Genomic DNA, 16,361 nt, shown 5'->3' on the forward strand with positions numbered 1-16,361 from the left:
ATCCCTGCAATCATTCTAGTAAATCTCTTCTGCACTCTCTAAGGCCTTCACATCTTTCCTAAAGTGCGGTCCCTAGAACTGGACACAATACTCCAGTTGTGGTTGAACCAGTGCTTTATGAAGGTTCATCATGACTTCCTTACTTTTCTACTCTATGTATTTTTGTACTCTTATAAATGCTTTTTAAAACCGCTTTCTCAACCTGCCCTGCCACTTTCAACAATTTGTGCAAATATACCCCAATATCTCTGTTCCTGCACCCCTTTTAGAATTGTGTCCTTTAGTTTATATTGCCTCTTCTCTTTCTTCCTACTGAAATGCATCACTTCGCATTTTTCTGCGTTAAATTTCACCAGCCTGTCTATTATCCTGTGAGGTCTATCACTATCCTCCTCACTGTTCACTACATTTCCAAGTTTTGTGTCATCTGCAAATTTGGAAATTGTGCCCTGTACACCCATGTCCAAGTCATTAATATGTCAAGAAAAGCAGTGGTCCTAGCACAGAACCTTGGGGAACACCATACACCTCCCATAAGTCTGAAGAACAACCATTCACCACTACTCCCTGATTCCTGTTACTTAGCCAATTTTGTATCTATGTTGCTACTGTCCCCTTTATAAGATGGGCTTCAATCTTGATGACAAGCCTATTATGTGGCACTTCATCAAACACTTTTTGAAAGTTCATATACACATCAACTGCATTGCCCTCATCTACTCTCTCTGTTCCCTCATCAAAAAACTCTTATCAAGTTAGTTAAACATGATTTGCCTTTAACAAATCCGTACTGGCTTTCTCGAATCAATCCACACTTGTCCAAGTGACTGCTAATTCTGTCCTGGATTATCATTTCTAAAAGTTTCCCTACCACAGAGGTTAAACTGACTGGTCATTAGTTGCTGGGTTTATCCTTACATCCTTTTTTGAACAAGGGTATAACATTTGCAATTCTCCAGTCCTCTGGCACTACCCCCATAATCTAAGGAGGGTTGGAAGATTATGGCCAGCACCTCTGCAATTTCCACCCTTACTTCCCTCAGCAACCTAGGATGCATCCCATCCAGACCAGGTGACTTACCTACTTTAAGTACAGCTAGCCTTTCCAGTAGCTCCTTTATCAATTTTTAGCCCATCCAGTATCTCATCTACATCTTCCTTTACTAAGACTCTGGCAGCATCTTCTTCCTTGGTAAAGATAGATGCAAAGTACTCATTTAGTACCTCAGCCATGCCCTCTGGCTTCATGAGTAGATCTCCTTTTTGGTCCCAGATAGGCACTACCCCTCCTCTTACTACCTGTTTATATGCCTATAGAAGACTTTTGGATTCCCTTTTTATGTTTGCCAGTCTATTCTCATACTCTCTTTGTCCTGCATTTCTTTTTTCACTTCCCCTCTGAACTTTCTATATTCAGCCTGGTTCTCACTTGTGTTATCAACTGGACATCTGTCATATGCCCCTTTTTGCTGCTTCATCTTACTCACTATCTCTTTTGACATCCAGGGTGCTCTGGCTTTAGTTGCCCTTTCCTTCTCCCTCGTGGGAATGTATCTAGACTGTACCTGAACCATCTCCTCTTTAAAGGCCGACCTTTGTTCAATTACAGTTTTGCCTACCAATCTTTGATTACAATTTATCCGGGCCAGATCAGTTCTCAATCCACTGAAATTGGCCGCCCTCCAATTGAGTATTTTTACTTTAGTGTGGTCCATGTCCTTTTCCATAGCTATTCTAAACCTTATGGTACGATGATCGCTGTTCCCTAAATGTTGGCCCACTGACACCTGCTCCACTTGGCCCACCTCATTCCCCAGAGCCAAGTCCAGCAATGCTTCCTTCCTCATTGGGCCGGAAACATACTGGTCAAGAAAGTTCTCCTGAACACACTGCAGAAATTCCTCCCCCTCTTTGCCCCTTACATTACTACTATCCCAGTCCACATTAGGATAGTTGAAGTCCCCCGTTATTACTACTCTATAGCTTTTGCACCTCGCTGTAACTTCCTTCCCACTTGGCGACCTATAGAATATACATAGTGTAATGGCACCTATATTGTTTCTTAACTCTAACCAAATAGATTCTGTCCTTGACCCCTCCAGGACATCCTCTCTCTCCATCACTCAATATTCTCCTTAATCAATACTGCCAGCCCCTTCCTTTCTTCTCTTCCCTATCTTTCCTGAGCATGTGCTAATGTAACACCCTTATTTAAAAAGGGTAGTAGGCAGAAGGCTGGAAATTATAGACCAGTTAGCCTAACATCTGTGGTGGGTAAAATTTTGGAGTCTATTATTAAGGAGACAGTAGCAGAACATTTGGATAAACATAATTTAATAGGACAAAGTCAGCATGGCTTTACGAAGGGGAAGTCATGTCTGTCAAATTTGCTCGAGTTCTTTGAGGACATAACGTACAGGGTGGATAAAGGGGAACCAGTGGACATAGTGTATTTAGACTTCCAGAAGGCATTCAACAAGGTGCCACATAAAAGATTATTGCTTAAGATAAAGAATCACTGGATTGGGGGTAATATTCTGGCATGGGTGGAGGATTGGTTATCTAACAGGAAGCAGAGAGTTGGGATAAATGGTTCATTCTCTGACTGGCATCCTGTAGCCAGTGGTGTTCCGCAGGGGTCGGTGCTGGGTCCCCAACTCTTTACAATCTATATTAACGATTTGGAGGAGGGGACCGAGTGTAACGTATCAAAGTTTGCAGATGATACAAAGATGGGAGGGAAAGTGGAGAGTGAGGACATAAAAAACCTACAGGGGGATATAGACAGGCTGGGTGAGTGGGCGGAGATTTGGCAGATGCAATACAATACTGCACTTTGGCAGGAAAAATCAGAGAGCAAGTTATTATCTTAATGGCGAGAAACTGGAAAGTACTGCAGTACAAAGGGATCTGGGGGTCCTAGTGCAAGAAAATCAAAAAGTTAGTTTGCAGGTGCAGCAGGTGATCAAGAAGACCAACGGAATGTTGGCATTTATTGCTCGGGGGATAGAATATAAAAACGGAGGTATTGCTGCAGTTATATAAGGTATTGGTGAGACCGCACCTGGAATACTGCATACAGTTTTGGTGTCCATACTTAAGAAAAGACATACTTGCTCTCGAGGCAGTACAAAGAAGGTTCACTCGGTTAATCCCAGGGATGAGGGGGTTGAGTAGATTGGGACTCTACTCATTGGAGTTCAGAAGAATGAGAGGCGATCTTATTGAAACATATAAGATTGTGAAGGGGCTTGATCGGGTAGATGCAGTAAGGATGTTCCCAAGGATGGGTGAACCTAGAACTAGGGGGCATAATCTTAGAATAAGGGGCTGCTCTTTCAAAACTGAGATGAGGAGAAACTTCTTCACTCAGAGGGTAGTAGGTCTGTGGAATTTGCTGCCCCAGGAAGCTGTGAAGCTACATCATTAAATAAATTTAAAACAGAAATAGACAGTTTCCTAGAAGTAAAGGGAAATAGGGGTTACGGGGAGCGGGCAGGAAATTGGACATGAATTTAGATTTGAGGTTAGGATCAGATCAGCCATGATCTTAATGAATGGCGGAGCAGGCTCGAGGGGCCGATTGGCCTACTCCTGCTCCTATTTCTTATGTTCTTATGTACTTATGTAACACCTTGTTTCCAGGAATATTTAATATCCAATCCCACCCTTTTTTGAGCCAGGTCTCAGTTATCACATCATCATATTCCCATGTGGCTAAATGTGCCTGCAGCTCTCCAAACTTGTTTAACACGCTTTGTACATTTACATACATGCATTGTAAACCTATCTTAGACTTTCTTGTACTCTTTTAGTCTGGTCCCATCTACCACCGTACTATTTCTTGCTCTAGTGCTATCTGTCTCCCCAATCATTTGTGCACCTTGTTTCTTCTTTCCAATACTACAGCCTGGTGCCCAAACCCCTGCTAAATTAGTTTAAACGCTACCCCCCACCCTCCCACCACAGCACTAGTGAACCTCCCCACAAGGACATTGGTCCCAGCTCCGTTGAGGTGCAACCCGTCCGGCTTGTACAGGTCCTCCCTCCCCCAGAACTGGTTCCAATGAATCTAAAACCCTCCAGGAATCTAAAGCCCTCTCTCCTGCACCAACTCTCCAGCCACACATTCATCTGCTCTAACCTCTATTTCTATACTCACTAGCACGTGGCACCGGGAGTAATCTGGAGATTACTACCTTTGAGGTTCTGCTTCTTAATCTCTTTCCTAACTCCTTAAAATCTGCCTGCAGGACCTCATCCCTCTTTCTACCTATGTCGTTAGTACAGATATGGACTTCGACCTCTGGCTTGACTGTTCACCCTCCCCCTCCAGAATGTTCTGCAGCCGCTCAGTGACATCCTTGATCCTGGCACCAGGGAAGTAACATACCATTTTGAAATCACGTCTGCGGCTGCAGAAACGCCTGTCTGTTCCCCTAATTACAGAATCCCCTATCACTATTGCTCTCCTGTCCCTCACCAGTCTTCAGAACTACATACTGGTTAGAGGGTAAGATGTCCTCAGGGGAGCCCTGCACTACCTGCCTGCTCCTCCTTGTCTGACTGGCGGTCACCCATTCCCTCTGCCTGCACTCAAGCACTGGGGTGACCATCTCCTGAAACGTGCTATCCACGTTGCTCTCAGCCTCGTAGATGCACTGCAGTGATGCCAGCTGTTGCTCAAGCTCCGAAATCCAGAGCTCGAACTCCTCCAGCTGACGACACTTCCTGCACCTGTGGTTGTCCAGAACACGGGAAGGGTCTTGGAGTTCCCACATGGCACAGGATGTGCATTCAACGGGATTGAGGTGCCCTGCCATGCCTGTTATATTATTAACTAAACTTACCAAAAATAAACTTAGACTTAAAAAAACTCACCAACTACTCACTCAATCAGCTCCTTCCCTTGTGCTGATTTCGCTAGGTGTTTTTTCTCCTCTCTCGCTCCTCCTTTTATCACCGATCCTGCGCTTTGCACTCTCTCGCCTCTCACTCCTTTTATCGCCAAACCCGTGCTCCGCGCTCTCTCCTTTTAATCGCTGATATGCTAACATATCTTCTGCCCAGACCCCCCCACCCAACCCACCAAGAATTCAGAGTTGGTAGCATTTTGTATTTTTTATTGCTTGTATTGTAAGTAAATTGGCAGAAACTTGTTTTTTTAAATATACTGAATGTTCCACGAGCAATTACAGAATTAGAAACATCTGTGTCTTAATTAGGGTTGTAATTTTTCACGTTGGAGATAATTTGCGACTTTCTGTTCATGATTTGCTAGGCCCAAGTAGTACAGAAAGTACCGTCTGATATTCTCTTTTGTTCACAGTCACTTTTTGCTGTAACTTTCTGTTGGTTTGCTATCATTGTTTTTATTCAGAAACTGATTTTATTCACAACAACTTGCATATATATAGTGCCTTTGACATAGTAAAACGTCCTAAGGCGCTTCACAGGAGCGATTATCAAACAAAATTTGTCACCGAGCCACATAAGGAGATTTTAGGATAGGTGCAAGAGGTAGGTTTTAAGGAGAGTCTTAACGGAAGAGAGGGGGTAGAGAGGCAGAGAGGTTTAGGGAGGGAATTCCAGAGCTTAGGGCCTAGGCAGCTGAAGGCGCAGCTGCCAGTAGTGGAGCGACTAAAATCAGGGACGTGCAAGAGGCAAGAATTGGAGGAATGCAGAGATCTCTGAGGGTTGTAGGGCTGGAGAAGGTTACAGAGATAAGGAGGGGTGAGGCCATGGAGGGATCTGAAAACAATCCTTAGGATGTGTCTTATTGAAGCACTGACAGGCTTTAGGATTTTGAACATTTGCACCTGGGTTGAAAAGAGCAGTATGTGCTGGTGTGTTTTTAAAAATCATATATGCATGTTTCATACACTGTATTTTCTGTTGTGCCTACTTCTGATCTTTCCAATTTCACTCAGTCGACATTTTATTCATTGTTCTGTTCTAATCTAAGTATTCTTGTCTATTTTAATCTATACCTAAAGTTGTATTTCAAATTTGAGACCGCTCTGCGTTCTCTCACGTAGCACTGAAATAACAGGGCAATAAGCCACACAGTTCCAATTACTGCGCGTGGATTAAAATAAATGTCGTCTTAATTTGCAGAACTTACCTATTTATCATCTAATTATATTCAGCTGTGTTCATTTACCACTCTCTGCCTATTTGGATTAGCTGCTTGTGCTTTCATTTAATTTGATCACAGTTTTTGAAAAATGAGTAACTGTGACATGCACAGTTGTAGTTATGAAACTGGTCTATTGTCACTGCAGCGTTGGACGATGGTCTCATAAGCAGCGGCCCCCCAGAATTCCAGTAGCTGTCTCTGGAGACGGAAAACACTATCTCTCCACTACCACTGCCGAGTTTGGTTAATCCAGTGCACACCAGGGATTAAAATTAGTCTGTATGGTTCAGTGTTACAACAAATGTGGCTTTAGCCATTGAGTCATATGGGATGCCTCAGTGATGCTGCCTGTAGCCAGTTGCCAGGGAGCACATAACATTGGCCCAACCTAAAGGCAATGGGGTTAATTTTGAAAGTCTGCCCTGCTGGAGGGAGCTTTGCCCACTGGCAGCACAAAACTGGAATTTGGACATTCATTTTAAAATCATAGGCAGTGTATTCCCAAATTTCTGGTTTGTAGTGCTGATGGGAAAGGCTCACCATTGCTGGCAGAGAGTCATAAAATTACCCCTATTATCACATTTTCACTTCCCTTATAGGGAGATAACCTGAGCTGGCAATTGATGACCAAGATTTATACATGTAAATAGGAACAATTGATAGATAACTCAAATCTTAATTTCAAAAGGATGTCCTTGTGAAAAGGGAGAGTTGTGAAATGGTGCAAAACCAACCATGCAAATCAGCCTGGCTGGCTCATGATGGAACCTGGAAGGGTAGACCTGTCAATGGAAACTGCAATTCTTTCCATTTGGCTCAGAACAATGCAAGCCAATGCCCTAACAGGATGATTTTGCCTGGTCAAGTAGCAGGTAAACTTATCAATGCTCGTGTTGATGGCACAGTTTTAGCTGGTTAAACTCCAGCAGCGCCTCTACACACACCCAGGGCTCCCTAAGCCTCGTCTTTGTCATCCTGTGCATAGGTTTTCTGGACTTGAGCAACTTGGTGTCTTGTATGGGAAGATGTACATTCTTTCACAAACTGCTATATTTGCTCACACCCAGTTTCAATTGAGTCTGCTAAACTATGTGGTCAAACTGTACCGTTAAGCAACAATTCAAAATTCCTTTTCCCCAAACGATAACTGCCGGTAGCACAAAACTGTCCCTAATTTGACACCAATTGCCTATCAGCGGGAACTGATGGGTTGTATTTTCCTTAAATCATAGGGAAAATATATGATCAGAATTTTTAATGTATCAGTTTAAACCATTCACTTCTACAAGAGATAAGCACAGGCAAGTACAAGTACATTCTGAAGTCACTCAGCCCAACAATATCTAAAATTTTACATATAAACGGTAGATTTTCCAAGTCCTTGCCTCCAGCTAGGTACCTGGCCTACTGTGAATAGAGATTGGAAAATCACAGGCAGGTTGGCAATGGTTTTCATTCTGCACTCACAGTGCATCAGGCAATTGGCTGTGGGCAAGGACACTGAAAATCTGTTATAAAATGCAAAGCTATTCCACCTGAATGGAATGCTCACAACCCCAAACATCATTATTCTATGCTAGTTTCCAAACTTACTTCTTTGACTTCTAGAAGACGCCCTGGACACTGATTCTTGGCACGTCGGGCAGTTGCGGGAGACTTGTGATGGGTAATGGTGACAATTCCTGGCCCGCTATGTGTCAGGTGCTTCTGGCTACCAGGTAGTGCTGAGTTTGATGCTCCAGGAGGAAGTAAAGATAAACTTCTAGCCCTCGCTGAAGAAGGAGTAGTCTAAAACAAATAGAGAACTTTGTAAGCATAAATCACTTCTTCAGTGCAGAGCTAATTTGATTTCATCAAATCATACCCAAGATTACCAGCCAAATTACTACTATATTTGGTGAAATCACAAGACTACACCCACTTCCCTCAACTCTATAGTGCCATAGATAGTTGCTCCAAAACTGTGCCAAAATGCTGCCTATATTGTGGCAGCACTCTTGAAAGCGGATATAGAATTTTACATTGACAGGTACAAGAAAGCTGGATATTCCCGTTAAATTCTTCTTTCTACCCATCTTAAGTTTCACCCATCACGAGGTTCCACCATTCCATAAACCATTCCCTCACCAGAAGCTGTAACCTCTGCCCAAACTTCTTTCAATGCTGCTTTAGAACCAGCTAAGAGCTGAGCAAGGATAATTTAAGATGAATCATCTACAATTTTCTTTACCTCCTCCCTGGGGGGAGGGGGGGGGGGGGGGGGGGGGGGAGGGTAAAAACACACCTGCTTGGCACATTTCTGATAGCAGATTTATCACAAGAATAACCCATGCACTTATCACCTACAGTGCACAGAACTCCTGTCATTTTGACTTGCACAGTTTCGTCTTAGAGAATTATTTTCACTTCTCTTTCCACCCCCAACACACGAGTGGAATCCTGCAGAGGGGAAAAATAATTTCTTTTTCTCACCCTTTAAACAACAGCCTCGGCCTCCTCCCGATATCCCTACCATCACAGAAGCCCATAGCCTTTGCTGCATCCGGTGCACTCAGCCAATTCGATTCACTCCACGTGATATCAAGAAACGGCTGAGTGCACGGGATACAGCAAAGGCTATGGGCCCTGACAACATCCCAGCTGAAGTGCCGAAGACTTGCGCTCCAGAACTAGCTGCGTCTCTAGCCAAGCGGTTCCAGTACAACTACAACAGTGGCATCTACACAACAATGTGGAAAATTTCCCAGGTATGTCCTATCCACAAAAAGCAGGACAAATCCAATCCGGCCAATCACTCCCCCATCAGTCTACTCTCAATCATCAGCAAAGTGATGGAAGGTATCGTTGACAGTGCTATTAAGCAGCACTTACACACCGATGCTCAGTTTCGGTTCTGCCAGGACCACTCGGCTCCAGACCTCATTACAGCCTTGGTCTAAACATGAACAAAAGAGCTGAATTCCAGAGGTGAGGGGAGAGTGACTGCCCTTGACATCAAGGCAGCATTGGACCGAGTGTGGCACCAAGGAGCCCTAGTAAAACTGAAGTCAATGGGAATCAGGGGGAAAGCTCTCCAGTGGCTGGAGTCATACCTAGCACAAAGGAAGATGGTAGTGGTTGTTGGAGGCCAATCATCTCAGCCCCAGGACATTGCTGCAGGAGTTCCTCAGGGCAGTGTCCTAGGCCCAACCATCTTCAGCTGCTTCATCAATGACCTTCCCTCCATCATAAGGTCAGAAATGGGGATGTTCGCTGATGACTGCACAGTGTACAGTTCCATTCGCAACCCCTCAAATAATGAAGCAGTCCGAGCCCGCATGCAGCAAGACCTGGACAACATCCAGGCTTGGGCTCATAAGTGGCAAGTAACATTCGCACCAGATAAGTGCCAGGCAATGACCATCTCCTACAAGAGAGAGTCTAACCACCTCCCCTTGACATTCAACGGCATTACCATTGCCGAATCCCCCACCATCAACATCCTGGGGGTCACCATTGACCAGAAAATTAACTGGACCAGCCATATAAATACTGTGGCTACGAGAGCAGGTCAGAGGCTGGGTATTCTGCAGCGAGTGACTCACCTCCTGACTCCCCAAAGCCTTCCCACCATCTACAAGGCACAAGTCAGGAGTGTGATGGAATACTCTCCACTTGCCTGGATGAGTGCAGCTCCAACAACACTCAAGAAGCTCGACACCATCCAGGACAAAGCAGCCCGCTTGATTGGCACCCCATCCATCACCCTAAACATACTCCCTTCACCACCGGCGCATAGTGGCTGCAGGGTGTACCATCCACAGGATGCACTGCAGCAACTCGCCAAGGCTTCTTCAACAGCTCCTCCCAAACCTGCGACCTCTACCACCTAGAAGGACAAAGGCAGCAGGCACATGGGAACAACACCACCTGCACGTTCCCCTCCAAGTCACACACCATCCCGGCTTGGAAATATATCGCCGTTCCTTCATCGCCGCTGGGTCAAAATCCTGGAACTCCCTTCCTAACAGCACTGTGGGAGAACAGTCACCAGATGGACTGCAGCGGTTCAAGGCGGCGGCTCACCACCACCTTCTCAAGGGCAATTAGGGATGGGCAATAAATGCCGGCCTCGCCAGAGACGCCCACATCCCATGAACGAATAAAAAAATGCCATTTTACAGTTGTATCCCACTGAGTAAAGTCTTTCCCATATCACCCAAGACAGGTCATAGAATATTCAGCAGCAAATATCTAATCATGGAATATGCATCACAAGATCTGGGGACCAAAACGGGACGGAGTAAATTTTCCAGACTGTACGCTCTGCCTCGCCCCCAGGAACTCACACATGGGGCATGATTTTAGCTCGGAGCCGGGAACCCTGCGCGTCTGTAGATATTCGCCTGGGGAATCCAAATGAGTGCGTCACGATCTATGATCGCAACTTGTCCTTCCAGGTGTCCCACGCTCTAGGTAGCCAGAATGACAGACTAGCTGCCCTTCGGAGGGGAAAGGAGCCACAAATCGGGAAAGGGGGACAGGAGGGAGAAAGATCATGGGAGGTGGAAGAAATCGGAGGGGTGGGGGTAGGCAGACGACATCAGGTGGGCCTACGAGAAGATCAGGTGCCCAAAAGTGGGGGTGAGGAGGCGATCGCAGGGGTCCTGTCGCACCAGGTGAGCTTGATGGGCTTTGATGAAGCACTCCTGCTCCTCCTGGCACACAGGCAGTGCTATAAAAGGCACTTACAACATGGATCCTGTCCTTCCCACCTGCTTTCACTTAATGTGAATCAGAAGTGATGGGAAACCTGAACAGGCAAGGTTAAATTTGTTTTAAATTTGTGATACACAAATAATTAAGTTCCTCAACTATCGCAATGATGTACTTTGCTCTTTTAAGTATCGGCCAGATGGCTTTAAGCGGGGGCGGGACTTCTGGTGCACACACACCTGGTTTAAACCCAGTGGGCGCATTGTGCAGTCTTCAATTTTAAATTCTCTTCTTTGTGTTTAAATCCATTTATGGCCTCGGCCCTCCCCATTTCTGTAACCTCCTCCAGGCTTACTAGCTGCCCAGAATTCTACGTTCCTCTGACTCGTGGCCTCGTGCATCCTCTACTGCCCTTGCTCCACCATTGTCCACCGTGCCTCAAGTCCCTAGGCCCCATGCTCTGGAATTTAAGTCTGCTACACCCAGTCCTCTTCAATCGTATCCTTCTGAGTCTATGTTTCCCCAAAGTGAATAGCTTACTTAGTCTATCCCTGTAACTAAAAGATCTAAGTTTAGGTCCCGTTCTACAAATCTAATATTTTTACTGTCCACCCGCCCCCAACCCACCAGTTCTTGGGGGTCAAAATTTTCCACCCGTTAAATTAATAATGGAAAACCACAAACTATGCACAAGATTTCCAAATATGAGTTCCAGCAACCAAAGCTCTGTGAATCAGAAAATATGTCTAGTTTTGGTCCAGAGATCTGGGAATTAATATTGAGGCTCCACAGAGGCTGCAGAGAAGAACAACAAAGATGATACCTAAACTTAGATCTTTTAGTTACAGGGATAGAGTAAGTGAGCTATTCACTTTGGGGAAACAGACTCAGAAGGATACGATTGAAGAGGACTGGGTGTAGCAGACTTAAATTCCAGAGCCTAGGGACTTGAAGCACGGTGGACAGTGGTGGAGCAAAGGCAATAGAGGATGCACGAGGCCACGAGTCAGAGGAATGTAGAATTCTGGGCAGCTAGTAAGCCTGGAGGAGGTTACAGAAATGGGGAGGGCCGAGGCCATAAATGGATTTAAACACAAAGAATTTTAAATTGGAGACGGGAAGCCAATATAGGTCAGCAAGGACAAGAGTGATGAGTGAGCAGGACGTGGTGCGGGATAGGATACAGGCAGCAGAGCTTTGGGTAAGCTGAAATTTACAGAGCATTGAGGATGGGAAGCCAGTCAGGAAAGCATTAGAATAGTCGAGTCTGTAAGTGACAAAGGCATGAGACTTTCGACAGCAGATTCACCGAGGCAGGGTTCGAGGCTTGTGATGTTACGGAGGTGGAAGTACATAGTCTTTGTGACGGAGAGAATGTGGAGTCGAAAGCTCAGCTACGGGTCAAATAGGATTATGAGGTTGCGAATAGTCTGGTTCAACCAGATACCATTTCCCCTCACCAACCATTGTATCAATGCCAAGCATACGGAGTTTGTGGCAGGGGCTGAAATCAGTGGCTTTGGTCTTCCCAATGTTTAACTGGAGGAAATTGAGGCACATCCAAGACTGAACGTCTGACAGCACAGAGGTAGCAAAGGGATCGTAAGAGGTGGTGGTGAGGAGTTACGGCTGAGTGTTATCAGAATACATGTGGAAGCTGACCAAATGTCATTGAATGATGTCATTAAAGGGCCGCATGTAGATGAGGAAGAGGAGGGGCCAATTTTTCAGAGTAGCATTTAAAGCTAGGGTCTTCAGTTGCAATGAGCAACTTCAAGCTGTAGTGCTTCCATAACCTTTCCCATGATGTGATTTATTTTTACAATAAGCATTCTACATCACAGTGGGAGTCACACTAGGGGCCTTCCAGTTTTTTCCTAGGAAAAAAGTCAGAATCTTCTGCAGACATGTGCTAGATCTTCTTGGATTGCATATATTAGTAACACTGACACTTCCCTCATAGACACTGCAAAGTTCCACAAGGATATTCCACTGTCCTGATAATGAGGATAAACATCTTGAAATCAATTCACTGGGGCATAAGGAGCCAGTGGAGCTTAAAGTGGATAGGGTGATGGGTGTGTGCAAGACTTCAAAGATTGTTCCTCATTGGAAACCAAATTTCACTCAAACTATTCCTCCTTTTATTTTCCTTTCTCCAGTTCCAAATCCCATCTGATGTATATGCTGAAGTGAACTTAACTCTCTAGCCACCTGACAATCTCCGACAGGTCTACCCCTCACCTCAATGAATTTATCTACTATCTCTTTTGCTCTTATTTGAGATATCTGAAACCTTTCATCCATTTGTCTAAGTAAATCCACCAGCTCGAGGGGAGGAATTTTAACCCCCTCACAACGGGCGGGACAGTGGAGTGGAGTGGGGGGGGGGGGAATGGTTAGATAAAAATGCTAAAAATGAATCTGAAACCAACCCGCCTCGAAAGCACCCGAGTAACCTGCTCTTGCGAGGCGGGTCAGTTATTTAAATATGTTAACGAGGCTGTGTGCCTCAAATTTTAAACAGACTTTTACATTTAATGACTGCCGGCCAGATTTCCCACGGCTCGGGAAATCCGGCAGCTGAAGGGAGGCGAGACGGGCTGGATCCAATACGCAAGTGCCTTTCCAGCACTGCTTGTGGGCCAGGAGGAGCAGGCGTGCTTCCTCCCGACCCCTCAAAAGCTAACCCACTGCAACCGGTCTCCCTCCCCACAATCCGCCGACCACCCCTCCCCCCATCCCAACCCGAAGCCTCCCCCCAACCTCTTACCCCCCGATCCGGGATCTCTCCTTTCTTCCTCTCCACTCCACAGCTGCGGCCTTCCCGCCCAACAACCGGTCAGCCTCTCAATCTGGCTGGCTGCCTGCCTGCCTGCCGTCCGGGAAACAGAGAAAATATTCAAACGAGGTCCTACCATTAAATTTGGTAGGACCTCCACGTTACCTGCATTTCCGGGCCCACTACGACCATCCCCAGTCTCTCCTTAAATATCGGGGCTTAAATGTCTCCTGCTGAAATCACCATTCACTCCAGCATCAACAATGACTTCTGTTCTGATCAGGCCAGCATTAATGTTGAGTCCCTGGCTTATCCTAAATAACCTCAACCAGCTCATAAGTGAGCCAACTCGCATCCTTGACAGGTGTGGAAATTCACTTAATCTGGAACACTTCCTCAATCAATTCTTGAACTGTATCTATTTCCTCACTGCTAGGTTCTTCTGAGCACTGTCACATATCAGTGCCTTGCAGAATACCTTGCAACAAACCACACTGAAAACCAGTAGTGTCATGTTTGGCAGTAAGCTAGCCAACTGGGATGTTGAGAATTCTTTGCTGCTTTTACTTTGTCCTTTATTTCTAGTTCTAGTGAAGTAATTTATGATGTTATGGTTAGTATGGAAGGTTTCATACCTCATTCTTCCCTAAAGTCAGATCTGTTACAGTACCTTAGTTCAATCATGCCTGCTGTTCTACTGTATCTAGTTAAGATTCTGCCCATTGCACATAGCATCTTGATCAGTCTGAACCATCGCAAGCCAATTTCATCTCTATGCGTGACCTCTATAAAATCAGTATTCGAGCTGCTAAATGTAACTTTGAAAAGAAATGTTAATTTTGATCTTAATGTCTCCCAGTAATCGTTCCTCCTGCTGCTTTGCCAAAGCTGTCTCAGCTTCTGTGAATCTTTCTTTCCATCCCTCATCTGCCCTGATAGAAGAGTTGCTAGCTCGTCTAAAAAGATAGTTGGCCTTTTTGGCTCGCTACCTCCTCCAATTCTAATCTCAAATGATCTTTGTAAAGAAGCTCCTTCTTTACCATTCTGCTCTATCATGGCAAAATCAAGTTCCATTTCCATCAGGTCTGCCGGAACTTCCGCTATCTGAATTCCAATTAGAACTCTGCTTCTTATAGAATCCCTCTCATTATTGTCAAGATGCGTGCCTCCTTTGCCATCTCTTCAATAACTCTTACTCCATTCTGCTTTTTGCTTTGAAAATATGTTCATAATCTTCCAACTATTACCCTTATATCTGTACTTTCTAAAAAAGGTACAGAAACTGCTATCAACTCTCAAGTTAACTATTGCTTTGAAAGCTTGGGCCTAATCCATCATTACCAGTACGGTTAACAGCATGGATGTTCCACTAGCAATCTTGTTTGCTGCATTACACAGCTGAAATTCTGCTCTTAAATACGGTGCTGAACCATGTCATGGTCTGGAAAAGGTCGTGCATCATATAGTCTGCCACCAAACCTACTTTCATGGCCATTTAGTCTCTCCTCAAATTGCTTTATATGTACTGTTCTTGAAAGCTCATCCTTTGACTTGTTTTCCATTAGCTTAAGAATCCCACAGTGCTCTGCCCTCTCTCACTCTTGCAAGCACCACCACCTGCACCCCCCAGGACTTAACATGCTGCTGGATGGGCAGTCCAGAGGCCAACCAATATCACATCAGCCTGAATCAGGACATTGGTTTAGTGCCCGCAACTCGCTGGTTCTATTTAAATGAGGCCTGTGCCACTAAATGGTTCCAGCCTCTTGGCTGATACACACTGCCCAAGAGTTAAATTCTGCACCATCGACTCAAAATTGATATGGATATTCTTTTGAAAACTTAACAGCCCCTTCACGACCAGTACTCCGTCTTCAAGAAAAGACAAGTTATGCGGTGTATAGTTACTAAATCTTCTTAACCACTTACATTACATTGATGTTTTATGTGCAAAGTTCTTGAAATAATGTTAGAAGAATACTTGACTTAAACAGGAAGATGTCATTACATTTTTCACTTTACCAAAACGTTTCAGCAACTAAGATTAATGTTGAACATACAAGACTGTTCCTGACTGGAATGCACTGCAAGAACTTAACTGAGCACACCTCTGTATCTTACATTACACAACATAATCACTGTGTCCAGCTTGGAGCTCAGAGTTGTAGTTTTATTTCACAATACCTACAGCAGGGTTGTGTGTCTAATGTGGTCCCAGAACAAGGAAGCTCCAGTGGCTCCCAAATGTGGAGCAGTGCATTCCTTCAATCTGTTTTTCACTGTTGTTAAGATACATAGTTTACCTACTAGGAGGATAAATGAGCTTAAAAAAATATTTTCTTTTAAGTATGCATATCACCAACTTCATTCTCAAAGTCTTCTATTATGCAAAAATTACTGTATTAAACATTTCTTTGAAAGTACCTTTTACTTGTGTACCTGCTGCATAAATCTCCACATAAATTGCTCAAATTAAAAAATGTAACTTGAAACTGATACGAGCCGGCACAGGCTCGATGGGCCGAATGGCCTCTTTCTGTGCTGCAAACATTCTATGATTCTGTGCAAAAAACAAAAGTAACTGTACAATATTTCTTTTATTCGCTTGATTGCCCACTTTGCTGCTCAAGCCAATATTTCAAGAATAGAAATAGAAAAAAAAAATTGATACAGATAAATAAGGATTTTGATTGAGAACCACTGTAAATTCCCAGATAAAAGGATGCATTCAGATGAAAATCTTTC

General features: G+C 44.6%; 1 protein-coding gene across 1 annotated transcript in view; it reads right to left on the reverse strand.

The window, feature by feature from the left end:
• The window catches only part of osbpl10b (oxysterol binding protein-like 10b), a 215,459-nt gene that overhangs the window by 124,355 nt on the left and 74,743 nt on the right, over nucleotides 1-16,361 (reverse strand). Inside the window, exon 4 of the mRNA XM_068001223.1 lies at nucleotides 7,733-7,927. Coding sequence (XP_067857324.1) covers nucleotides 7,733-7,927 — 195 coding nt within the window. The remainder of the gene's footprint in view (nucleotides 1-7,732; nucleotides 7,928-16,361) is intronic.

Source organism: Heptranchias perlo, chromosome 2 (assembly GCF_035084215.1).
Source record: "Heptranchias perlo isolate sHepPer1 chromosome 2, sHepPer1.hap1, whole genome shotgun sequence".
Taxonomy (NCBI): domain Eukaryota; kingdom Metazoa; phylum Chordata; class Chondrichthyes; order Hexanchiformes; family Hexanchidae; genus Heptranchias; species Heptranchias perlo.